Genomic DNA, 26,238 nt, shown 5'->3' on the forward strand with positions numbered 1-26,238 from the left:
TCAAAGACTAAAAACATTAACTCTCTCAAGCATGTACCTACCAATAACAAGTAACCTATGAATAAGAATTAAGTTTCTTAGACCAAGTCACTCTGCAACAAAGCACTGCCATTGATGAAGTTTTTCTGGTATCCTTAAATACTCAGCTAACTTGCTGTCAACACAGTTTCTAACTGATAATCTGGTAAAACATGCTTTCACTATGTTGGTACTCATAAGTATCTGTCACAGAACTTCTGCTAAGAAGAAGACAGCTGAGCTATAGACAAACTCTTTATGATTGTTATCTGCTTGAATGTCAGAAGACATCATTTAGACTTGAAGGTTACTGTGTTCCTTGAACTTCACTTTTATTTGTAAAACTTGTAGCCTGACAGAGATAATTACTCATAGCACATATGCACACACATCATTTTTTCTTTTGTCTTTATCCTATATAGTTAAAGAATGGTAATTCTAATAATGTGCTAAAATAAAAGAAAATGACACTCTAAAAAGAAATGTAAACTATCCAGCAAGGCTGGCTGGAAAATGTGATGATCAATGTTTACGTTTTGGAGTAGTGGCAGTTACTTGGGGCTCTTCAGATATCTCCTTGTACACAAAACAGAATGCGTCACTAATTGTTCAGATATCTCCATTTATACTTAAATAGAAGTCTTGTACTATATTGGATCACAGGGATCTGAAAGTTAATTTCTCTCCAAAAGACAATTTATTCTCTTTTTCATTTCACATTTCATTATCGCAAACTGACTGAAGTTTTCTTTAGGACTTAAAGCTTCATTTCCTGCTTGGTTGAAAATACAAAATATAAGCCGGGCTCAGTGGCTCAGCCTGTAATCCCGCGCCTTGGGAGGCTGAGGTGAGTGGATTGCCTGAGCCCGCGGGTTCGAGACCCGCCTGGGCAACTTGGCGAGATCTCATCTCTACAATAAATCAAAATGAGCCGGGTGTGGTAGCGCGCACCTGTAGTTCCAGCTACTTGGAAGGCTGAGGCGGAAGGATCGCTGGAGCCCAGCAGGTCGAGGCTGCGGTGGCCGGGAGTGGCCACTGCACTCCAGTCTGGGTGACAGAGTGAGACTCCAACTCAAAAAAAAAAAAGAAAAGAAAATACAAAACATAAATCAAGAAGAGAACCTTGCCCTCTATTTGAAAGTTGAAACTGATACCATAGCAAGGTCAGTTTGTTCTATCGTATCTATTGAAAGGCCCAAATTATAGCTTGGGATAGACTAGGATGTTTAAATAATGAATAATGATTTACACAATTCTCTTTTTACTACGCATTCATAAAATTTTGCTGCAATTATTGCTATTGCTAAAGATGGTTTGATTTGGGAGAGTTTTGTTCTCATCACATACTAATTGGAAGAAAAGTCACTGTTTTTTCCCACGTAGCGTGGTAATCTGTGAAACTATGCCTTCCCATTTTCCCTATGAGAATCTGTATGCTCAGGTATCATAATGTAAGGGCCCTTTTCCTATCCTACCTTTTAAGACAGCAGACAGTAATCTCTGCCAGAAAGCTACCTGAGAATGTTAAAAAATACCTGATATCAAGCAAGCCTGTAGCAGTGTGGCAGGCCTCATCTCCTAAATGTATTCACTAAACTTTTCCATTAGGGCATTAGAATTGTAGCATTAAATAAAGATACTTAAGTATGAGCTAACTAAATGGCAAATCCCAGACCTGGAAAGAAATTACAAAGAAAGAAATGTTAGGTTTCACTTTCTGTTAAACGATGTCAATAGAATCTATTCCCAGATCCCCAGATCAATAAAGTCCCTGTATCCTAAAGACTTCAGGTTTTAAACCATTAGAGTTGTTTTTCAAATTATATCTTGGTAACTAAAATATCTTAGCGACTTTGCAAACCTAAATGATGATAAGACAGTCTCACCCACAAATAGATCTAAGTGTTCTGGATAGTCTCCATTTGCCCAACTCTCAATCCATCTTCCACCTGCTCTGCCCAGCCCTGGGCCTCAGGAGCCCAATGCTGCAGACTGTCACTCAGCCTTCCTTGCTGGGTAGCTTCTGGTTGGGCTTAGCAGTTGAAGGTATCACAGGAGAAGAGGGGAAAGAGGCCAGGGGATGGCTTCTCTACTCCTTCCTGGCATCAGCGCCCTGACTCAGATCACAGCTGTGTCCCTCTAGATGATAGCTTCCACAGAATGGGTCCTTCCTGCCCAGCTCCAGCTCTCTGGACTCTTAAAACCCCATTTCCTACCCTTTCCCCTTTAGGTCTAGAGCTAGTAATGGCAGAGAGATAACACGTGCAGATACTGGGAAATGTCCTAAGCTCACGGGGACTAGAAAGGGACAGACAACAGAGAAGACAGCTGCTAGAGCTTTTGGAACTCTTAGAAACACCACTATCAATGTAAGCAGAAACCTACACATGATCTTAGGAAGAACATATTCAGTGCAATGTAAGAGACAATTTCTAACATGAAAAGGGAGGCTATAATGTTAAGGTAGAAACATTTGTTAAAGCTTTAGCTTTTCTGTAAATGTACAAAGAGCCTAAACTGCTATTCTGAGCATTTCTGTCTCAGGATTAATTGGAAACTACTGAGCTTTACACATCATTTCTATGTAGAAAGGGTATAATACTATCTTCAAATATAGGAGCTCTGCCAAAGCACAACAATAAAAGACAGCTTTCAAAATTCCATAGATCTCTTTGACACACAACTGTAAGGAGCCTGCGTTAAACCATCAATCACTTAAAAAATTTTTATATACAAACCCTTCTTAAATGGTTGGCAGGATGGGTAGATAGACAGATAATGTATTTAAAGTAAGTTTAAAAGCAAATGTCAAAGGCACATAGCTACATTTTAATGGGGAAGGCTGGTGAAGCAGGTCTGGGGAGAGTGGCAGTGTGGGACAGCTGAAGCCCCATCACACCATGTCTAAGGTGAGCAGAACCTCAGGTGATCCAGAAGCAGACAGGCACGGAACTAAGTAATGCAAGAGTACACACAGTGCCTCTCCTCTAGAGAAAAAAAATGGAAGACAGGGTGTGTGTATGTGTGTGTGTGTCCAGGGACAAGGCTGGACATAGCAACCAGTGTGATATGGTGCTATAAGCATCTCTAAAATGATCTCAAGAAGTCTGAGGGAGCCATAGTCTATACATAGATTCAAGCTAGAATCAATGTCCCTAACAAGCAAAGCTTCCTTCCATGGAGTAAGTATGACCATAGACAAGTGTGGAGTGAAAACCCTCAGATGCATATAAAATGAGGTAAGATCATTCCTAGAGAAAATTTAGGTTTTTTCCTTTAATATATTCAATGCAATGTCAAGATCTGAATATGAATTCTTCCACAGACTTTTGATTTACTTATAATTTCTATTCTTATCTACTTCAAACTGCAATTTAGGAGGACTCATCAAAGGCCCATACATATAATATCCTCTGTACCCCCTGAAAACACCACAGCCCAAGGAGGGCTTTAGGTTCCTATTGGTTAACTCCAAGAACTCTCTCAAGTGAGTCACTAGAAGACAAGCCCACAGGCCCCCTTTCACATAGGGGTTATACCACTAATCACTTATCAGTCTACTGAACTTTATACCATTGGGGTGATTTTTTATTGTAAATGTAAACTAGAGGAGCCAATGGCAATTAAGGTAGAAGGAAGGCTGAGGCGGAAGGATCACCGGAGCCCAGCAGGTCGAGGCTGCGGTGGCCGGGAGTGGCCATTGCACTCCAGTCTGGGCGACAGAGTGAGATTCCAACTCAAAAAAAAAAAAAAAAGAGAGAGAAAGAAAAAAAGGTAGAAGGGAGACAAAACCACATGAACTGGGAGTAACCCCAAAGACGACACAGGAATAATTTGAACCTCCTAAATGCAAAGAAGCAACCAAGTGATGACTACTATTCCTGACTTAGTGTACTCGTATGGAAATCAACAACAAGCAAACAACAACGCCAGCTAAGAATGGTCTAGAAGATGTGAGAAGATGTGAGGGAAAACAATAATTGAAACCAGTCATTTTCAAGAAGAGTAAACAGATCTAAAACACAACCACACTATCGCAATTAAAAAGAGCAAATATAGGATAAATGGTTATCACTAATTTATGAATGCTCTTCTAGACTCAAAAGTACCACATCTTGAGCTTTCAAACTTCAATTTATTAAGAACAATTGTTCTATATGGAGGAAAAATTTGGGGGGAAGGAAAGAAACTTTATATTAAAAAAGCTTCATATTAAGAATTACTGTTTTCTAATTTCTCTTCTAACAGTAGATAAGAGGAACTATTTCCTATCTCCCATCATTTAACAACCTTGATCACATAACAAGGCCAGCTTCTTGGAAAATGAAAGAAGACAAGGAGATCATGACTAGAATACTGTCCTCCTGTGGATGCAGCCAACAGAATTAGGGATTGCTAGACCTGAAAGACAACCTGATTGTATGGTCTAATTCTGTGTGTGCGCATACGTGTGTGTGTGTGTGTGTGTGTGTGTGTGTGTCTGTCTAAGGAAATACATTTTTTTAAGATTATGCTGAAAAGTCATATATAAAAAGCACCAGTTTTAATCACTGACTTTACTATTTCTATATTTTTATTCTTATAAATAACTAATTTCTCAAGTCAACGATTAAAAGACAAGAACAACAAAACACAAGAACCTTCTTTAGAGCCATACCTAGTTGGTTCAGCCACAAAGATTATCCTAGGAACATTCCCACATCCCTGTGTTTGGCATCCTCTCGGTCCAGGAATCCTATTGCCCTCACCCCTCTTTCTTCCTCCAGGCATCACCCTTGGGTTCCATTTACACAGAATCTTCTAGCTCTTGAGGATGCAAATCCCCTTAGTTGCTAACTCATTGCTACCTTTCCCAGAGAATGTATAGATTTCCATAATATACTTGTTAAAGATAAAGTCTTTAAGACCCACACAACTCCTTAATTGTGGTTCTGAATCATGCAATAAGCATAAGGAAGATATTTTTGAATAAAGAGGGCTTTCCTTCTTTTCTCTAATTACATCATTTAAGCAGCCACCTCCTCCACCTACTTGTAAGACCAACACTGCATCTGTATCTCCTTAAAAGGGAATATTTACCTATTAGACAATGTGCTGCTTTCCACATGGTAAGGTTTTCTTTTTGCTGACCTTGAAGGAGAACGATCCAGAAGTCTCTGGGTTTGAAATGTAGGGTGATTCAAACACTGCTCTGTCAAGTATCTGTCAGCTGGATCCAACTTCAGTAAATTCTTAGGTAATAAAAGTTTAGGATCGGAAAGAACATTACAAAGTCAAATTTGAATTCTAATAAAAAACCTTATTTTTTTCCTTATAAAAGAAATACATGGTCATTGCAGAATATCAAGCAAAAAACAGTTTAGGAAAATACAAAAAAAGATTATCTAAATCATCTATAATCTCATCATTGTCCTCTTAGTATATATTATCCCAGCTCTTTTTTGAATGTCATATATACATAGTTTCTTCTATAAAATATAGTTTATTTTATACACACAAGTTTGTATCTTGCACTTTTCATTTACCAATCAAAAACATTTAAAAAAAAGTAATTTACAATCTTAAAATGTATTTTTAGCTGTGCATGGTGGCTCAGCCTATAATCCTAGTGCTTCGGGAGGTTCAGGTAGGAGGACTGCTTGAGGCCAGGAGTTCGAGACCAGCCTGGGCAGCATAGTGAGACTCTCATCTCTATAAAAGTAAAAATAAAAAATAGTCAGGCATGGTGACATGTGCCTGTAGCCCCAGCTACTTGGGAGTCCAAGGTGGGAGGATCACTTGGGCCCAAAAGTCTAAGGCTGCAGTGAACTATAATCATACCACTGTACTCCAGCCTGGATGACAGAATGAGACCCCGTCTCTCTGTCTCTCTCTCTCTATATATATATGTTATGTATGTGTGTGTGTGTGTGTGTGTATCCAAGTACTTTAAATTTAGAGATGAGGTCTTGCGCCCTGTCACCCAGGCTGGTCTCAAACTCCTGGGCTCAAGCAATTCTCCTACCTCAGCCTCCCAAAGTGCTAAGATTATAGGTATGAGCCACCAAGTCCAGTCAATGAATATATTTTTTAATAAGCATATATTCAATGAAAGACTACACATTCTTCATCATTCTTCAACTTTCATCTTTCTCTTTGTCCCCCAGATTTCCAGTTCCCCTCTCTGGAGGCAGACTAGGTTTCTTGTGCACCCTTTTATAGGTATTCCATACATATCTTTGTCTGTTCTTTTATTTTACCCATATACTAGTGTACACACAATTGTTTGCATTTAGCTTTCTTCCCACATGACATAAGATCTTAAGAGATCATTGCGTATTAGTAAAGTGACTCAACTCTATGGATGTACCCTAGTTTATTTTTAGCAATCTCTAATGATAAACATTCAGATTGTTTCCCTTCTTTTATTATTATGAACAATGCAGCAATGAATAATTTTACATGTTTTTTAATAACTATATAGAAGTTTGTAGTATGGCTATACTATGACTTACTTAACCAGGCTCCTACTGCTGGACATTTAAATGGCAGCCATGTTTCACTATTATAATTAATGTAAGATAAGATGGCCATTTTAGGGACTTATATGTGGACAAAATTATCAAGACAGCTTTAGAGAATGGCAAAGAGAAGACTTCTTCATGAAAGGATAGTTGGTGCTTTTCATTGCTCAAATTCATTTTCAAAAATAATTAAAAAGACAAAAGGAATGATTCTATTTATATAACATTCAATAGTAACAAGGCAGTTTTAACCTTTGGTGATAGAAGTCAGAACTGTGGTTTCTGGAGGTGGGAAGGGGCAGGAGCATGAAGCCTGGAAGTGGTCTTACAGAGGCTACCGGAGTGTTAATAATTTTCTATATCTTGATCTGGGTAGGATTACACGAATGTTGTTTATATTAGAAAAATTAAGTGAGATATAGACATAATTTGTACACCTTCTGAATGTACATTTTAATAAAAATATTTACTTAATGCTAAAGAAATCTGATGGCAAATACATTAAATAAATAAGAATTAGAATGTTTAACTTCCAAACTCATAGAAGTGCAGAAACACTCAGGATATCTTTCTACTTTTATATGTGCTAGCTTTTAATTGGGCACCATGCTGATACTTGGCAGTTATATTTGGTAATGAATTAACAAAAATGTTCAGTTGTTTTTAACTAAAGAAAGACAAAAGGGTCTGGGTGCAGTGGCTCATGCCTGTGACCCCAGCACTTTGGCCAAGGTGGGAGGATCACTTGAGGCCAGGAGTTCAAGATCAACCTAAGCAACATAGCAAGATCCTGTCTCTACTTAAAAAAAAAAAAAAGACAACAGACAGAAATCATAAACTTGTGTTAATTCCATTTTAAAAGTTACCAAAGTATTAAGGCCCTGCTCAGTAAGTACTGACTGCGTCAAAGAGTGTATTGACAAAACCTACCTGATATAAGTGATCATTTATGCCTAATTAAATTGAAAGAGCTTTGAGGGATCTTTTTGGGGATAGCATTTCTCAATCTGTGTTCAGAAGAACACTAGTGCTTTAGAGTTTTATAAAAAACAATATTCAGTATTTAATTAAATTTGGGAAATTTTGGTTGAGACAGAGATATTTCTTTACTGTGGGATTTCTGAAAGCCTTTATAGGTTAATGAATGTTGTGAATCTCTAGAAAAGGTTATATGGTATGTGGCCTTTCCCAAATGTCAAACCCCTCTCCCCCACATCTTCCCCCACACCTATTTACACTGTGTTCCCTGGAACACAGACTAACACAGTTTGAAGCATAGCAAAGTTCTGAGATTGTTACTTAGAAATTTCCAGCTGTGCTAACTATGCCTTTTAAAGGCTTTGTGCACAGTGTAACCTCTGCTGATTTTGATGGCTGACTGAATGGGCATAAAATAAAATGATTCATTAACAAGTCATTTTTTTGTAGGTCTACTATCAAATGACCAACACTTGCTTATGCACTTTCCAAATGCAGTGAAAGCTGGAGAAATATAAAAAATAGTTCTCACTCAAAGGGAAGGCTGACTGTTTACTGGGGCAGAAAAACTTGCATAAAAAAATTTGAGAATGTTTTTGTAGTCCAGAGCACGAAGACTTCTGGACAGGAAAGCTAGTATGAGGAAAAACACTCAGGCCGCAGAGGTAGCCAGAAAGAGTCTAGGAGAGAAGAGGCCAAATTAGAAAAAGAGAAGTATTACATTCACTGATCAAATCTGTGTAGCCTATAGGAAGACTCAAATACCATGGAAAAAAATTATAGAATTTCTTATCCTTCAAAATTCATTTTAAGATTTCTTTTAAAACCTTATGACTGAGCAGCTCTTGAGTGCTAACACAGACTTTTTTTATTCTGTTCATTTTAGGAATGCATTTTAGAGATCTTGTGGTCCTATCTAGAAGAAATGTGACAATATCAGATTATGTCATGATTTTAAATAAATTACATGCCTTTTAATATGATTTAGTCTCCCATTATTCACCATTATATATCTTTTAACCAAAATTTAATTCATAAAAGCAGGCTATGGTCACATGTAGACACAAAAGAAATCACAAACCAAAAGACATCTTAGACAGACAACATCTACTTGTCCTACCTTCATCAGGTCAAGTAGAACACTATTTAAAATGCCAAGGTATCTTCTCTCCAATGACTGAGGATGGTTAACAGCTGGAAACTGTAAGAATAACAGAATAGGAAGGTTAGCATTTGGGGAAGGATATGCACTCGCATGTGCTTGTGAGTGTTGCAGAAGGGAGCAGACGAGAAATTATGGCCCTAGTACCAATCTAAGTCAAATTATTATTTGTTCATTATTGTTGTCTATGTACTTTAGGTATGAAATAATAGAGCTGGGTGTTAAAGAACAAGAAAACTCACAAGTGAAAGATGATACTTAAATCTAGGTAGACAAAATTGAGACAAGTAAAACACACTAAAATATAAAAATTCAAAGCTGTATTTATAGTTTGTAGAACATTGTCTGCTTATACAGATGATTCAGTTTTAATACAGTGTATACAGAATTTGACTGCTTACACAGAAAATTCTTAATTACTGACAGTAACTAGGGGACCAGGAGAAGGGATACAATAATATATCATAGAATTCTTATACCTTTTTCACAACAACATATTTACTCTTGAAAATAGAGAAGAAAAGAGAAAAGGGCAGCAAGCAGACAAGATCTAAAAGGTCATGAAGCAGAAAGAGTGAATTTAGATACACGCTCTATTATTGCTTTTAACATACTCTTATAGTGACCTGTTTTCAAATCCTTCCTTTCTGTAAGTTGGGACAGATGACAAACATAGGCTCCTAGATATAACAAATCTATTTTTAAATAAATTGAGGGAAAGAGGTCAAGTTTATTTAGATATTCTGTCCTTTTCTCTGCCAACTCACATTTTGCAGTATCTCCGTGGATGTAAAAGCACTAGGTAATATGACTGGCAGTGCCTAATGCCATGTATTCGCTTCCAAATGTGAGGGCTAGTCTGCTTCAATATATATTTCCTTTATAGCAACATAAAAGTGCTTCAGAGTACTGAAATCCCTAAACATGTTAAACAAGTGGATGGGAGGACTAACTATGCAGTAGATTTTCAAAAAAGGTACTTAAAGAGTGATGATGACATCATCTCCATAGCAGGAGAGACAATACGGGTTAAAACCTAATCCTTCCTCTTAAATCTGCTATCTGGTTGGGAAGGCAATCATACACAATATTAAACTGTGTAGACATAAATTCAAATGGAAACTTAGAGAAAGGAGAGATCAAGGTGGTTTACAGCTGTAGGAAAAAAAAATAGGCAATACCGGGGTTTTGAAAGATAAGAATATGAAAACAGAGAAAATTAGGACAGTACCTTCCAGATAGAAGAGTAGAAGAAATAACATGAACTTAATTATGATTTTGCACAGGCAATAACCTAAAACTGATTTCTGAGGGAAGTGATGCAATGTGAGGCATTTTAGATATTATTATTATTCTTATTTTAGAGATGAAGAAGGTGACAATCAGAAAGTTCAAATAACTGGTTCAAGGAAGGTTACATAATTAAAAAGCTGTAGACCTAGTATTTGCACCCAGTCCTGTGATCCAAACCTACACTCTTTCTAAACCTAGGTGCCTCTCCTAAGGGAAATACAGAGGTTCCTTTTGAAGTTACTAGAGCATTAAATATCAGCCTGAAGAGAAACACGCCTACCATGCTGTGATGAAAGACCCTATACCTATATATTTTAAATAAATTTTGCTTATGAGGTCTATCTTATGCTACCAGATACTTCCCCCCTTTTTTTCTTTTTCTAGGAGTTACATTTCATTGATAAGAAAATTAATGCTGAAAGTCAAATAGTATTAGAAATAATTACATCAAAAAATGACTGGCGAATTCCTAACATAAAAATTAATTTATATGCTTTTGAATGAGATCTACCATTCTGAGAAAATTCAACAAATAACCAAAATTCAAGCACAGAAGTTTAAAGTATATCCCAATCTGTAGTTTATTTTGTTTTTTTCTTAATCACTTGGCCAATATGATACAATGAGAGTGCCCCTTTACTGAGCACTATGTCTGGGCACTTTACATACAACATTTCATCCTGAAACCAACCCAGTCAGGCAATACTTTTGTTATCATTTTGCACAAGAAGAAACAGGCAAAGGATGGTAAAATAACTTCCCAAGGTCATTCAAAGTGGTATGCATGCAACTAGGCTTTGAACCCCAAAGTCTAACTCCAGAGTCCATGTCCTATACTATGGGGCACCAATTGTTTTTTTTCCAAATAATGCAAACCATTAGAGCAAAACTTTGTGGATTTTCCAATCTCTACACAACTGAATCCAAATGCACACCACAGTGGACTGGTTACTGGTGAATTGTGGTTCACAGCAGATGCAGTTTGCATACCCTATGTGCTTAGCTAGGTCACAGACATTTTCAAGTAATATCATAAAAGAAAACTTTTCCCTCAAAAGATGTTAAGTCTCCAAAGAGATTAAACTAATATAGTTAAAACACCACAAACACTTTCAGACTAAAATGTAAAAAGATTTATGAAAGTCAATGTGTCATGGAGGCAGCAATTTTCCTGAAGGATATTTATAATTAGCAGCACCATATGCTGGCTAACATTTTACAGATAATATTGTTTGGTGAGAAAGACAGAAAAAACAGGACTATAGACAAATGAGAAAACGATGTCCTTCATGTGGCCTATCTAATCTAAATGTTACTCATTCTTCAATATCCAGTTCAAGTTTCAAATGCTCCAAGAAGTCTTCTCTTAATGAATCCCCAACTATGACTTCTAACTTTTCACAATGTTTGGCACTTTCATGGCCACATTGAGATATATTAGAAAACAGTGCAATACTGTAAATAACATAGTATTTTTTATATACTACATTTTCTTATACATTGTATTGTTTTCTAATTATTTCATGGATAAAAATCTTAATTATCCACCTAGTTTGTAATTTATTAAGAACAAGTATCATGTTAAATCTGCTTATACTCTCTTCAGAAAATCCAGCATACAGCCTCATTAACCAGGCCAAGAACATGTTAGCCAGCAGACCAGGTTTAATGTTCCAGTATTTACTGTCAAAATCCTGAGGTCAAATATTTAATCATTCAATACTATTCAACCTAGCAGGCACTATTCTAGGTGTGACACAAATATAATGGTGAACACAAAAGTTCATTTCCTCAAGTAATTCATTAGTCCGGTGATGATACATATTTGAAAATAGCTAGTCAAAAGAGAATGCAATGGGTGCTGCAAAAGAGGTATGACCAGAGTGCTACAGGAGCTCAGAAGGGGGAGTAACCTTTTAGAGTCCCATGGAGAGACGACATCTAGCCTGAGTCTGAGGGAGGGAGAAGGAGGAGAAGAAAGTAGAGTGAGTATTGGGAGCATTATAAAAATAGAAATGCAGACTATAGAAGTAACACATCAAGGAAATGGTGAGGGGGATGGGAGGTGGGGGATGGCTAGAGGGCTATAAGCAAGGAGTTTTAGTGCTACCTGAAGAAGTTTACACTTTATCTGCAATCCCATAGAGGTTTGCGGATACAATTAAATTAAACAAAAAAGATACAATTAATTGTGTAATTTGAGAAATTTGAAAAGACTGAAGTGAAGAGAGAAAGTTTAATACACAATGGAATATTATGCAGCCATAAAAAAGAACAAAATCATGAATTTCACAGCAACCCGGATGGAATTAGAATTTATAATACTGAGGGATCTCTCACAGAAACAAAGATCTGAGTATCACATGTTCTCAATCATAAGTAGACCTTGAACAACTATCATAATACTATAAGAAAAGGATTGACAGTGGCAGGAAACTATGGGGTGGGACAGAGAGGGGAAGGGAGGTGGGATTAACGGTAGTCAATATCTGTCTGGTGATGGTGGGGGCCACATCTCATCAACAACGGTACCTGCACAATGCATATTTGTATACCTAACCCTTAAATGTACCCCACAATTTTAAAATAAAAAAATTTGAAAAGACTGAAGTGAAGAGAGAACATATTTTTTATTTTAACATATTTTTTAAAATAAAAAATATGTTAAAAAAAAGAGATCGGTCTGGGGTGGTAGTTAACAATTAAGTAAAGGTGACGGGTGAAAGAAGCATGAGAGATGGAGAGAAAGAAAACATAGTTGAGTTTGAATGCTGATAATACAGATGGGTTCAATCACTTCTCAAATATTTAGTGAGTGTCTACTAGATGTGCTAGGTTCTATGTTAGATGCTGGAAAAACAGTGATAAAACAGATGATTTTTGTCCTTGAGAAACATATTCTAGTGAGGGAGGACTAGATAGTTAATAATTAACAAGTAAACAAATAGACAATTTCATACTGTGGTAAGTGCTATGACAGAAAAAACGGTGCTACGGGGGAAAGCAACTAGAAAGGAGGTGGGGGTTTTACACTGGGTGACCAGAAGGAAGAGGTATTCTTTGAGTGGAGATATACAGAATGAGGAGGGACCACATAAGGGAAGCATCTTCCCAGGGTAAGAAGCCACAAGTCCCAAATCTGTGAAACTGGAAAAACTTTGAAACGCTTATAGAAGCCAAAGAACAAGAAAGGCAAGTATGGTGAGAATTAAGGAGAGAAAGGGGAGTATGAGATAGGTATGAGATAAGGTCAGGAAAACAGAAGGTCCTGGATCAGGCAAGAACTCATAAAGACTATGGCAAGGAGTTTAGACGGATTCTCAGTGAAAGGAATTTATTAGTTATAACTATATATCTAAATATAATAGATTTTCCTTTCTTCTAGGCTAAGGAAAAGTCCAATTTACTGTCATATTTTCAGCATCTACTATGACAAATGTTCAGAAATGTCAAGCTAACCTGCTGGACCACACGTGCAGTTTGCACCCTAATTAATGGTCATATTTGACACATTTTTGGCTTACAAAAGCAAAAATAAAAGGAGAAAAGACAAACTTGATACTGATTTGGAAGAGAGAAAACAGGAAAGAGATAAAAGAGACTGTGTGTTCCCACTATCCATTCATTTTGTCCACATTCACTGAGCCTAGCAGGAGCCAGGACTATTGGGCACTCAGGTATGAACAAGTGGCAGTTTCCAAAGGGAAATTAATTGAGGGCCAGAACGTAAAAGAAAAAAACAAAGTGCTTTGAAAATGGCACGGTAACATGGTTTGAGGATTATGCATTTCAGAGAAAGAAAGAAAGTGGTGGTGAGATTATTTTATAGCTCCCACAATGACTAGCAATGGACATATTGTCCCAAAACAGTGGATGAAAACTAAAAAAGTCACTTTTGGGGTAGATGAAAGACAGAAGCAACCTATAATTCACTGAGCACTCCAATAAGGGGGCTTTGCAAGTTATATGCTCCTTATTTGGGGAAAGTTTATACTTTCTAAGGCACTTTTTAACATATTCTCAGAAAACAAGTATTGTTCAAAGTTAGCAAGTTTAGGAAAGGTTGCCCAAGACAATACACCAGTTTGAAAAGAAGATTTGATGTTTCATTGTCAATGGATAGGAAATATCTGCTAGAACAAGAACCTTTAAATCTGTGGAATGCAGGTATTCATGGCACTTCTCAAGTCACTACAAATATGTTTGCTCAAATATGCAGCAGCCATTCATACATTTTGTATATTTTGAGGATACTTAATATTTTAGATAAAGAAACAGTATAAGATAATAAAAGTTTAGAGTATAAGAACGTAAATGCTAAAAAAGATTTTGAAAAATTGGAACTTACAAATTAGAAAAAAATAAAGCAGCTCTCATTTTCAAATTCGAATCACTTTTAAAATCCACACATACTATATAAGATTTAAAAATAACATGTTATAGTGGGGATTATAAAGAGTGCAATGGGAAAGGGAATAGTATTCAAAGGATAGTTTAGCATTCTATTGTGCAATGAACAATTATTTAAATATTGTAGTATTGATTTCACTTTGAGTTTGAGTAAAACTTCTTACCCGGAGCCCATGGAAACGAGGATTACTGTAGAAGAGCTTCATCTGCTCAGATGGAAGTGGTCCTAGCACCTTCTGAATTGTAAAAAGTTGGTCAATTTCACTTTCTCCAGGAAATAAAGGCTGCCCATCGCTAAGCTCTCCAAGAATACAGCCCACTGACCACATGTCTACAGATTTTCCATAGGGGGCTCTGAAAAGCAAAGGAAGACATTATATTGGCAACTGAAGAAATACAATGCTTTAATAGTTTACAAATTATTTTAAACAGATTCATGATTTCAAGCATATTTGTGTATTTAAGCAATTTAAAAGTTTCATGTAAAAAAATGGTGAGGCTGAAAAAAAGGAATTATGGATATCCAAGTAAAACTTTAGAACACAAGTGAATAAATCTATGCTAATAAAGCTATCAGTTTAATAAATAACAATTTTGTTAGTATACATTAATTTTAAATCTATTCACAGCTGGGTATTCCTTAAATATGAATGGCTTAATAATCCCTAACACAGTGCACATATCTGATGAGTAACACTTCACTTGGGGAATGGAATGCTCCCCCAAAATGTATTTTCTAGGTAATTATCCTTTAGCTCTCTAAATGTCAGAAAGTTATACTTATCCATTTTTGCTGACTTACGTATCTTCTTAAATAACAAATGCTGACTATTATTTAACCTTTGATTAATTAGCATCACAATTTCTAATAGCTAAGACTGTGCTAAGCTCCACTGTATTATTTACTTGAATATATGTGTACCCTATTCATGCAGGGCTTTATGATAGCTATTTCCCTCAAAGCATGTTTTCACTTTACTTAGGGGTTTATAGTACTCTTCTAGGGTGTGAGTTTACCAGACGGCTTTAGGAATGTTGCTTTTATTAATAAATGAAGACTGTACATGAAAATTTAGCTATCTCCAAAACAGTTCTGTATCTACACCCCCACATGAAAGATCAAATAAGCAACCATATAGTATATATCTGTGTGCATGTGTATGTATATATATGTTTCAAACATAAATGATCCAAGCCTTAAGAAGGGACAGACAAATAAAATATCTGAAAAAGAATACAGAATGAAATTTTGGAATGCCAAAATGACATATAAGTAAAACAAAATTTGTAAACTAAAGCACTGTTAATATTATATAGAATACATTTCTAAGATAACAAATCATTGCAATAATAAGTCAATATTTCATTTATCAAATTTCCTTCCCACAAAAACCTAAGAACCATATGAGGAAACTTCATTTAGACCTTTTTGGTTAAGTTTATTGGGGGAGGGAAAGATACTGATCTTTCTTTCATATCTGTTTGAGAGAGAGAGCGTTTGTTTCACACTGTTAGATAGAGAAATCTATGGAAAATCCTCACATACCCACTACAAGCTATTTTTCTTCTGTCATCTTATTTGAATAATTTATACCGCTGGAATGGTTTTAAATGTCAAGGACAAAGCCTTGAGAATGTATAAAATGTAAATTCTTAATGTATAACCAAATATCAACTGATTTCAATGAAATTTTTATACAAATAACATGGTTCTTCAACTAGTACTTGACAATCACTTCACTGGCAATATTCAATTTAGCTCTAATTTAGTTGCACAGTCCCCACCTACTTTTAGCAGCTACCACACACCTCTAAACATAATTTCAGTTTTTCTATAGGTATATTAGGCAACAAATACTCTCTGAAGATTCACAATAAGGCAGTACTCAAAATGAACTCCTTGGGGCCATCTTATAGACAAAACCAAATTATAAGGAGTCCTTCTCCTATACTTGGGTCATTGATAGGGTTCTAATCACTTCTTCACTGGTAAACAGTGTCTAGTAAATTCAAATTCTAATCTTCTCCAAAGAAAATAGACTATGCATCCCAGTGTGTCTAAAAGATACACAGAAGAAACATAAGAAAATCAATCCTAATTTCAAGATTAAAAATAAGCAAAGAAATTCTAAACTCTGTCCACACAATCAAAGGGATAATAAAGTGACTAATCACTATTTGTTTCTCAAGCTAAAGCAAGCTTTTGATTTTCAAAAAAGCAAAGCATTCAATAACTGATGCCAACAATTCTTATAAGCTCTAGGTCAGCAATGAATCAAGAATTATCACCAGATGGTTGGTAGACACTGGGGAATGAATAGCTGTATCAAATTAAACCCTCAGCGAGTAACTTATACATATCGTTATCATGCATCAGACGAAATACAGAAATTTATATTGCTATTAAAAATGTTTCTTAGGAATTAAATTCTTCATGTTCCCCAGATACATATATGGCACACTAAAGAGATGAAACCTATAATTTGTGCATTTGTCATCATTACCACTATGTCTAATTTTATCTGTAGAGTGTGACTTCTTTCTCCATTTTTGGATGGTCCCAAAGAAAGAAATATAATATAGAGAAAATAAGACAATACTACAACTAAAATACCACACACTCTGTGTAATTAGTATTACTGTCTTTTGAAAGATTCCAAGCAAAGCCTGAAAGATAGTAAAGCCAAAAGCTGTAACTTTGAAAGAGAAATAATTCATGTTGGCAAAACATTTCAGTGCTAGTAATACTTTAAAGAACAACTAGGGTAGGTAGAGAATTACTAATGAAACTATGTGATGGAGATCAGGACTACAGTTTCCTTCTTAGGCTCTAAAGTTAAAATGTACTAAAAAGAAAAGAAGAACCTTTATCAGAAGACCTTTTTCTAGTGTTAACAGAAGAATGAAAGGGCATTGAAAGTGTAAGGGTGTGCACAAAGTAGAGGGATATAGTTGTTACTGAGAAAATCATTAAGGCAGTGCTAGTTTGAATAGCCATTATCACCAAACAGGATTTACATTCTTCAGAAGAAAAATGGCAATCTGTTCAATATTTACTCCATGTGTCTGGCAAATTGGCTGGACATAGGAGATACCTGATAAGTATTGGATGAATGAACAAAGGAATGGATAAGCCAGAATGTCAAACTGTGTTGGTATTCATATTCTTAATGCAGAAAATAATTAGCAAAGATGGCTACAATAATTTCTTCTATTTTGGCATGCATATCACTTTGTAACATGGCTCTGCCACTTCTCCCATCAAGAGGTGGGATTTTTCCATACCTTGAATCAGGGCTTGCCATGTAACATGTTTTGGCCAGTGAAGCAACAGCTATGCAAACAAAGGCTTAAAAAGTACTGTTGCTTTGAGGCTTACCCACTTATAGCATTATCACACAAAGAAACTTGGACTAGCCTACTAGAGGATAAGTTCTCATGGATCAGTGATTGCCCATCCTGGCTGAGGCCCCCTAAACTAATCAGCCCCCAAATGATCTGCCAGCTGACTGTAGCTGAGTGACCCCAACACAACAGCAGAACCATCCAGCTGAACTCAAATAGCTGATTCCCCTAAATTGCTGACACCCAGAATTGTGAGCAAGTAAGATGGTGCTTGTTTCATACCATTAAGTTTTTAGGTGGTTTGTTACACTGCAATGTGTAACTGACATTTAATTAACTAAAGTCCTATTTTCCATAGTTGATCTCAAAGCCAGTGATATAGGATCAGTATACAATTAGAAGTCATTCCATTTTGAGAAGGTAACTCACCCAAGCAAGAGTTCTGGGGAACGATACCACCTGGTAGCCACATACTCTGTGTAATTGGCATTATTGCCTTCTGATAGATTCCGAGCAAAGCCTGAAAGAAAGCCCAAAGCTGTAACTTTAAAAAAGAATTAATTATTCACGTTGGCAAAACATTTTTCAGTGCTTATAATACTTTAAAGAACATCAAAAGAACATAATGACTTATTGTTTGGGCTGTTTATTAATACTATTCTTGTTACCTTAAAAAGTTAACAGAGTGCTCATATGTCAGGTAAAATATATACAGTGTATTTACTGCAAACCCAATCTGTCTCCTATACTAAAGAAATCCATGTTTACAAAGTCACCCCATGCTTTTCTAACCATTCAAATACTTTTAAATCAGCTCTCCTAATAAATGCAGAACTCAGCAACAAGATAAAGTTCCCTCAAGAGATAGAAGTCAAAGTTAAACTATCATACTGTAGATGGTCATTAATTCTACTATGTGGGCCTTACATAGTATTTGAAATATGTATTATTGCTGAGCAGTTCTAGCCATTATGTAAACAGCTAACAGTGGGTAATGATGGAAACAAAGCAGGCCAAAATCATTATCACCTCCTAATAATTCAGAAGCATATTAAGGGTTTCTCAATTACTTTATAGACACTACAACAACTTTTTCCCCTTATCTTTTCAAAAGGTTTTGGGGCCACTGCATAGCAACAAAATAAGGCAGCAGGATAAGTTTACTACCCATTTAACTCACCAAATACAATATAGGTTTATTGTGAATAGTTACAGAGAACCAGAACATTAAAATTAAGGGTAAAAATTAAGATGTCAGTTTTGAAAGGTAGAAAATAGTGTTTCTTAAAATGAAACAGTAAAAAATAAAAATGACAGCACAAAACAAAAGCTCTAGCTTCAGTTAGTCGCTATTTCTTCGAAGACACACTTCGAAGAAATATCTGTATTTTTGAATGGAGCTCTTCAAGTCAGACAAAGGAGTTGCATGACCTGGGAGGGAAAGCAATTAAGAAGTCCTTGCTGGGGATGCACAGGGTACAGAATGCCACATACAGTGCACTGCAGGAGGAACTTTCTTACCATCTAAAATATGAAATAGTCTTTTCCTTGAGAAATAATGCCAGACCAGGAGCAGTCTTTTCCTACTATTATCCATTCTACAGGTATTTCTTTTGTATTTATAACTTGCTTTACAACTTCAGTAATTTTGGAGCTTAAACAAATCAGCAACACATAGAATCATATACGTATAGTAGATGGTGGATGAGGTGCATAAAGTCTCAGTTTTGGGTGGTAATCACTATTATGGGTAGGAAATCAGAAATAGATGCTGATCCTGAAAATCATAAAGCTAAGAAAATGCTAAAAATGCCAAGGTAAAAATCTTTTAGATACAGTATTCAATATTTCCTTTTTATTCTTCCTAAACACTTCTTTAAAATTTTAGGATACAGGAAAATTCTGCGTCACAATACTCCTCATTATAAAGTATGGAGAAAATCAAGTCCTTTCAAATATTTTTTCTCAGACAAGCAGGTTGATTATAATAGGGAGATGGGATTAATGGTAGTAAATATCTGTCTGGGGACGGGGAGACACCTCTTATCAACAACGGTGGCTGAACGAAGCATATTTGTATACCTAACCCTTAGCTGTACCCCACAATATCATAATAAAAATATTGATTATGAAAAAAAAAGAAAATATTGAGTGAAAATCGTTATACATGCTTTCAATAGCTACCCTGGACAAAATGAGCCACTCTACAAAGAAAATTCTTACAATGCTTGTATTCTCACTTGTGCAATTCATCTCTTATATACTAATCTAATCTAACTTTTGCTTATGATAAAGATTTTTAGTTATATGTGGAGATTTACATTGCATTTGTGATTTGAATATATATGAAAACAATTTTAAATTAAGCTCTTATTTTTCAGAATACAGATTAGTTAAAACTACAATTTTATTTTATTTTATTTATTTATTCATTGATTGATTGATTGAGTTGGCGTCTCGTTCTGTCCCCAGACTGGAGTGAAATGGCCACTCCCAGTCACCGCAGCCTCGACCTGCTGGGCTCCGGTGATCCTTCCGCCTCAGCCTTCCGAGTAGCTGGAACTACAGGCGCGCGTTACCAAGCCCAGCTGATTTTTTGATTTATTGTAGAGATGAGGTCTTGTCAAGTTGCCCAGGCGGGTCTTGAACCCGCGGGCTTGGGCAATCCACTCACCTCGGCCTCCCAAAGTGCTGGGATTACAGGCTGAGCCACCGAGCCTGGCCAAAACTACAATTTTAAAAAGTGACCCGTGGCCCTAACTTATTATTTTAAAACTTTTCTAAATTATTTTGATTTAAATGTTTAACAGCACTTAATACAGAATTATGTATATGGGAGACAATACACAATTTTCTACTAGGAGAGGTACAACTCAAAATCATCTCTATACGTTCAATCAAGAGTGGAAATATTATACATTACTTACTTATCTCATTAACTGAACAATTAGAGGGAGCAAATGAAAATGTTCTAAAAATGTCTTTTAACTTTACAGATACATAACTATTGCATATACAAAATACATGTATTTATATAGATGACATATTTTTAGCATTTATAATTAAATCTAGAACAATTTCTATCAACATTTAAAATAGGTACTTTTTATCCTGCTCAAACCAGAAGGCCATAGTGGTATCAACAGTTTTAAAGAGAACCTTAGATAATTCATCCAGAAAATTATTTTTGTGGCATCATTACCTGTGCTGCTTATGAATACATGGACATGCATGTATTTGTCTTGAATTTTTTTTTTTTTTTTTGAGTTGGAGTCTCACTCTGTCGCCCAGACTGGAGTGCAGTGGCCGCTCCCGGCCACTGCAGCCTTGACCTGCTGGGCTCCGGCGATCCTTCCGCCTCAGCCTTCCAAGTAGGTGGAAGTACAGGTGCGCACTACCACACCCGGCTAATTTTTTGATTTATTGTAGACACGAGGTCTTGCCAAGTTGCCCAGGCGGGTCTCGAACCTGCGGGCTCAAGCAATTCACTCACCTCAGCCTCCCAAAACGTGGGATTACAGGCTGAGCCACCGAGACCGGCCGAATTAATTCTTATTGAACAAATACTGTGTGATAATTTTTAAAAACTAGCAGACAATATTCTGCAGAGCAAAAAGAGTGTAGTACTTTTCCAGCAATCTATTTTTTTTTTTTTTTTGAGTTGGAGTCTCACTCTGTTGCCCAGACTGGAGTGCAGTGGCCGCTCCCGGCCACCGCAGCCTCGACCTGCTGGGCCCCGGCGATCCTTTCGCCTCAGCCTTCTGAGTAGCCGGAATTACAGGCATGCGCTACCACGCCCAGCTGATTTTTTGATTTATTGTAGAGATGAGGTCTCGCTGCCCAGGCGGGCCTCGAACCCGCGGGCTCAGGCAATCCACTCACCTCAGCCTCCCAAAGGCGTGGGATTACAGGCTGAGCCACCGAACCCGGCTCAGCAATCTATTTTCAACATACAATCCATTAAAATGTTGCCCTGCTAATTTAAGTCAAAATATAAAAAATTACTTTTAATATACCTATAAATGCTACCTATGTGTTATATCAAATTAATTCTGTAAGTACCAGGAATTGATTTCTTTTTAACTTACCAAAGTCGCACAATTTCAGAACATCATTGTGGCTGATTAAAAGATTTTCTGGCTTTATATCTAGAGTATCAAGATTAAAAAACAATGAGTAAAAATGATCTGTATTCTTCTGATTGACACTGTGAGATCACTGTAACAGCATCTAATTATAAGTATCTACAGTAATTTGAATAGAAAACTGTGGCAGCAAAAAGAATTACTCATTTCATACTGATACATGAACGTTTCAATTAATTTCTTTTTGAGAAATATGCACACCACAATTTCAAAAACAAATTTTTCTCTTTAAATCTTAAAAAAATAATTAGATCTCTGTAAGAAATTTAAGAATGATTAAACCTAGGCCAACACATCTCAATAACTATTATCACTTCATAAAATGCTAATCATAAAAATCTTTGGAGACAGAATACAAAATAGCTATACCCACAAGATACCTTAAAAATATATATGAGAATAAGTAGCTACCATTATAGTTACTGGAGGAAAAATATAAGATATGCTTTCTGTTATGGTTTTCCATGTAATTTCTAAATTTATCTCTTTCTTGTGGTTCACAATTATCAATGCCTAATGTTGAAGCTACACTAGATGAGTCAAGTTAAGATTTCTAATTTTTTCCCATGGATCTTTTGAAGATGTGATGGGAGTTGAGTAGAAATTCACAGAAAATGCAGTTGAGTTCTCCCCTTGGGAAGCCTCTCACAATTCTATTTTGAGAGTATAGTACCCATCATATGGTAGAGGTGCAAATGGAGAAAGGGCAGTGGTAGTGAAATCTGTAGACTTCAGAATCATTGTTTTTACCATGAATTCACAACCACAAATTCACTACACACTTAAGTAAATGACAGTGCCATGATGGAAATGCAGCTGGCTCAGCTCCTTATTAATATACTCAAACTGTAGTATAGACTGTTATTAGAATCATTACACTAGATACTTCATGTCCAATCAACCTGGAGAGCTATCCATGCCACCAACAACCTTGATAAGGTAATTGCTATGAGAGTCAAATGCAAGAGAAGTAGAAACTTTCTCTAAAAATAATAGAAGTTGGGGCATTTTTCATAATGACCATACTTTCAAGCTATTCTTACAGTGAGACTATTTTAAAAGTGAGATCCTTGTGTGCCGGTATAGGTAAATTAAAATGTAGCATTCTTTTATCTAATAAATTCAGAGACAAAAAGTGGAAACTATAATATTTTCAGATAAACATCTTTTAGTTCATTATTGTATCAATTTGTGCCTTCCTCCTTAAAACTCCACAATGCAAGAAAGATTATCAGAAGATCAATGGTATAGAGTTCTAGATGATGCTGAGCAAGTAATTTCCCTTTTATTGCTATAAACCACCTTCTTCATAGTAGTAAAAGACAAAACAAAACAGCTTATGGGAGTGTAATTATGGCCTTTATACAAGGTTAATCACACCTGCAAACTGCGGGCAACAGGCACTTTTCACTAACACGTAGGGAAAATCAGGAGGTGAGAATACATACTGGAGACTGTTGGTGTAAGAGGGGATGAGATGAGTGCCAATGGGGGCCAGTGACTTAGGGACCACCTATCAAGCCTGGTTCAGAGTTGTTCCACATTACCTGATCTACCAGCAGGACTGAATAGCATTAAAGATCAACCCTCTGCTCTCTCCCACCCCAACTAAAGAACACGTCAAAGTTCACATCCTTTGAGTTCTCTCATATCAGTAGGCGTTTCTACCGTTGAGAGTAGATCTGGTTATACAAAGAGATTTCACCACAATATTCAAATAAATTTGTAATCCATTCTTTTGGCGATACAAAAGGCAATTTGGAGAGCAAACGACTTATCTATTGTACTTTCAAAATGCACTTAATTTAAATGGAAATGTCAAAGCTTATGGAAATATCCTTAAGACAGTAATATGTGAAATATTTTGTTAATTTTATTTAATATGTTCTTTAATATTTTCCATTTCAAAAGTCTCAAACTCACCTCTATGAACTATATCATTCTTATGGCACCAGTGGATAGCTTTGATTAGTTGGTAGATATAGCTCTTTACTTTTTCAGGTGGAACCCCATTTGGCATTTCTTCCAGCAATTCAAGCATATTCTAAAAATTAAAGTCATTAATTTCCAAAATTAGGCAGGGCCATAAATTAAGTATTAACAATTTGAAAAAACATCTCAGATAATCCATCCTATACATAGCATGTGCTTTGCTTTCCATCTACAATTTTTCTCATGTTGAATTAGGATACTGCATTAAATCAAGTCTTTCTTTTATGAGAAATCCCATTTTTACTACTACCCAGTGCTGCCACAAATAATAACTTTGTGTACTTTTCACTCCCCCTAAAGCTTTTCAGGTATAATTTTTGAATAATTTGAAGGAAAAAGCAATACACAGTAGATATATAACATGGTAATGTATAAAGGGAGGAAACAGTCATCAATAGAACGTTGCAATAAAATCAAGCCATGAAAATATTTCTGGAACATCTGTGTAATATTCTTAAAAGAAAAAAAGAAAAAGATCTCTAAGATGAGAAATGATCAATATGCATAGTACAAAAATAAGGGTGGTCTAGAGAATACTGCTGAAGTAAAAACTCATAGATCCTAAATAATTTCAAAAACCTTAGTTTGGAGTCAGAGACCATTTTAAACAAAAATTCTGCAGCCATACCTCCCTGAAAGTGCCTGATCTCATCTAAATAAAATTCATGAAAATTTTGTATTACGTAGAAACTCTAGTTAGTCAGTCTCCACTGGATTTCCAGATTAATCAAACAATCTCCATTCCCTTTGTAGAGCACGAGTAAGGCCCACAGCACATCTATAGCTTATTGCTTGTAGGCAACCATCCAAGACAGAAGTTTTCAAAGTGTGACCTATGGATCTATGGGATTTCAGACCTTGCAGAGGGTCCATGAAGTCAAAACGATATTCATAACAACATTCAGATGTTTGCCATTTTCACTGTGTTGGCATTTACACTGACTGTACAAAGTAACAATGAGTAAAACTGCTGTTACTTTAGCATGAAACAAGGTAATGAATTTTTAATCCAATTAAAGTCAAAAAAAGGAAAAAAACAAAAAACCCAGCAGTTTTAGTTAAGGATGCCCTTGATGAAGCAGTAAAAAATATTACTTTTACTAAATTTCAATACTTGAGTACATGTCTTTTTTTTGGAGTCTTACTCTGTCGCCCTGCCTGGAGTGCAGTGGCCACTCCCGGCCACCGCAGCCTCGACCTGCTGGGCTCTGGCGATCCTTCTGCCTCAGCCTTCCAAGTAGCTGGAACTACAGGCCTGTGCTACCACACCCGGCTAGTTTTTGATTTATTGTAGAGATGAGGTCTTGCCAAGTTGCCCAGGCGGGTCTCGAACCTGTGGGCTCAGGCAATCCACTCACCTCAGCCTCCCAAAGGCACGGGATTACAGGCTGAGCCACCGAGCCTGGCTGAGTACATGTCTTTTTAAGAATCTACATGATAAAATGAAGAATCCAATAAAACCCTTCTGCTGCATACATATGTGCCATCTGGACAACTGGTTGTCTTAAAGAAAAGCACTGGGATGATTGAGATGCAAGCTGAACTAGTGTTTTATGAAACATCATTTTTTACTTGAAAGAATAAGTGACATACAAACTTATTTAGGTTAACATGTAATAAGCTTATTGTTGCTTTTTTTAAATGTATTAATAAATATTTTTGTATTACTCAGTTTTGACTTCTAATATGAAAAACATTAATAGATAAAATACACATAAATAAAAAGCTCTTGGGGTCTCAATACTTTTCAGGTATAAAGGAGTCCTAAGACCAAAAAGTTAGACTTCATGCTCTAATAAAGCCCCACAATTTTGCTCCCACCAGTCAAGAATAAGTTCCATTTATTCACATACCAATTTATAACAGATGTGCTTATTTTAATATAATTAAATATCATATAAACCAATGAAATAATAATTTTTAAAGGAGTTATTTTTTATAAGAAAAAGTTGAAAACTTTAGAAAAGCTAAAGGAAAGCTGCTAAACAATATTGCCATCTAGTCAAATGTGAGTGAGACAAATATAAAACACTGGCAAGGGATGAGAGCTAGTGGTGATAAACATATATATGTATATATATATATATATATATATATATATATATATATATATGGATTTTGCAATGTGACTGCCTTCAATCAGAAGAACAATACACAAAAGGCCTTGACCCTATCTCCCAGGCCAGAATACAGCGGCACAATCATAGCTCTCTGCAGTCTCAAACTCCTGGGCTCAAGAAGTCCTCCCACCTCAGCCTCCCTAGTAGCTGAGATTACAGGTGTCTAACACTACGCCTGAATAATTTTTTTAAAAATTCTGTTGTAGAGCTGGGGCCTTGCTATATTGCCCAGGTTGGTCTAGAACTCCTGGCTTCAAATGATCCTCTTACCT

General features: G+C 36.2%; 1 protein-coding gene across 1 annotated transcript in view; it reads right to left on the reverse strand.

Moving 5' to 3' along the window:
- CDKL5 (cyclin dependent kinase like 5) overlaps window positions 1-26,238 on the reverse strand; it is a 113,535-nt gene that overhangs the window by 24,031 nt on the left and 63,266 nt on the right. Inside the window, exons 5-10 of the mRNA XM_008065469.1 lie at window positions 23,778-23,898; window positions 21,798-21,857; window positions 18,139-18,229; window positions 14,529-14,718; window positions 8,620-8,700; window positions 5,098-5,249 (exon numbers count right to left, since the gene is read on the reverse strand). Coding sequence (XP_008063660.1) covers window positions 5,098-5,249; window positions 8,620-8,700; window positions 14,529-14,718; window positions 18,139-18,229; window positions 21,798-21,857; window positions 23,778-23,898 — 695 coding nt within the window. The remainder of the gene's footprint in view (window positions 1-5,097; window positions 5,250-8,619; window positions 8,701-14,528; window positions 14,719-18,138; window positions 18,230-21,797; window positions 21,858-23,777; window positions 23,899-26,238) is intronic.

The sequence above is a fragment of the Carlito syrichta genome, unplaced genomic scaffold (genome assembly GCF_000164805.1).
Source record: "Carlito syrichta isolate Samal-C Ts95f unplaced genomic scaffold, Tarsius_syrichta-2.0.1 Scaffold308488, whole genome shotgun sequence".
Taxonomy (NCBI): domain Eukaryota; kingdom Metazoa; phylum Chordata; class Mammalia; order Primates; family Tarsiidae; genus Carlito; species Carlito syrichta.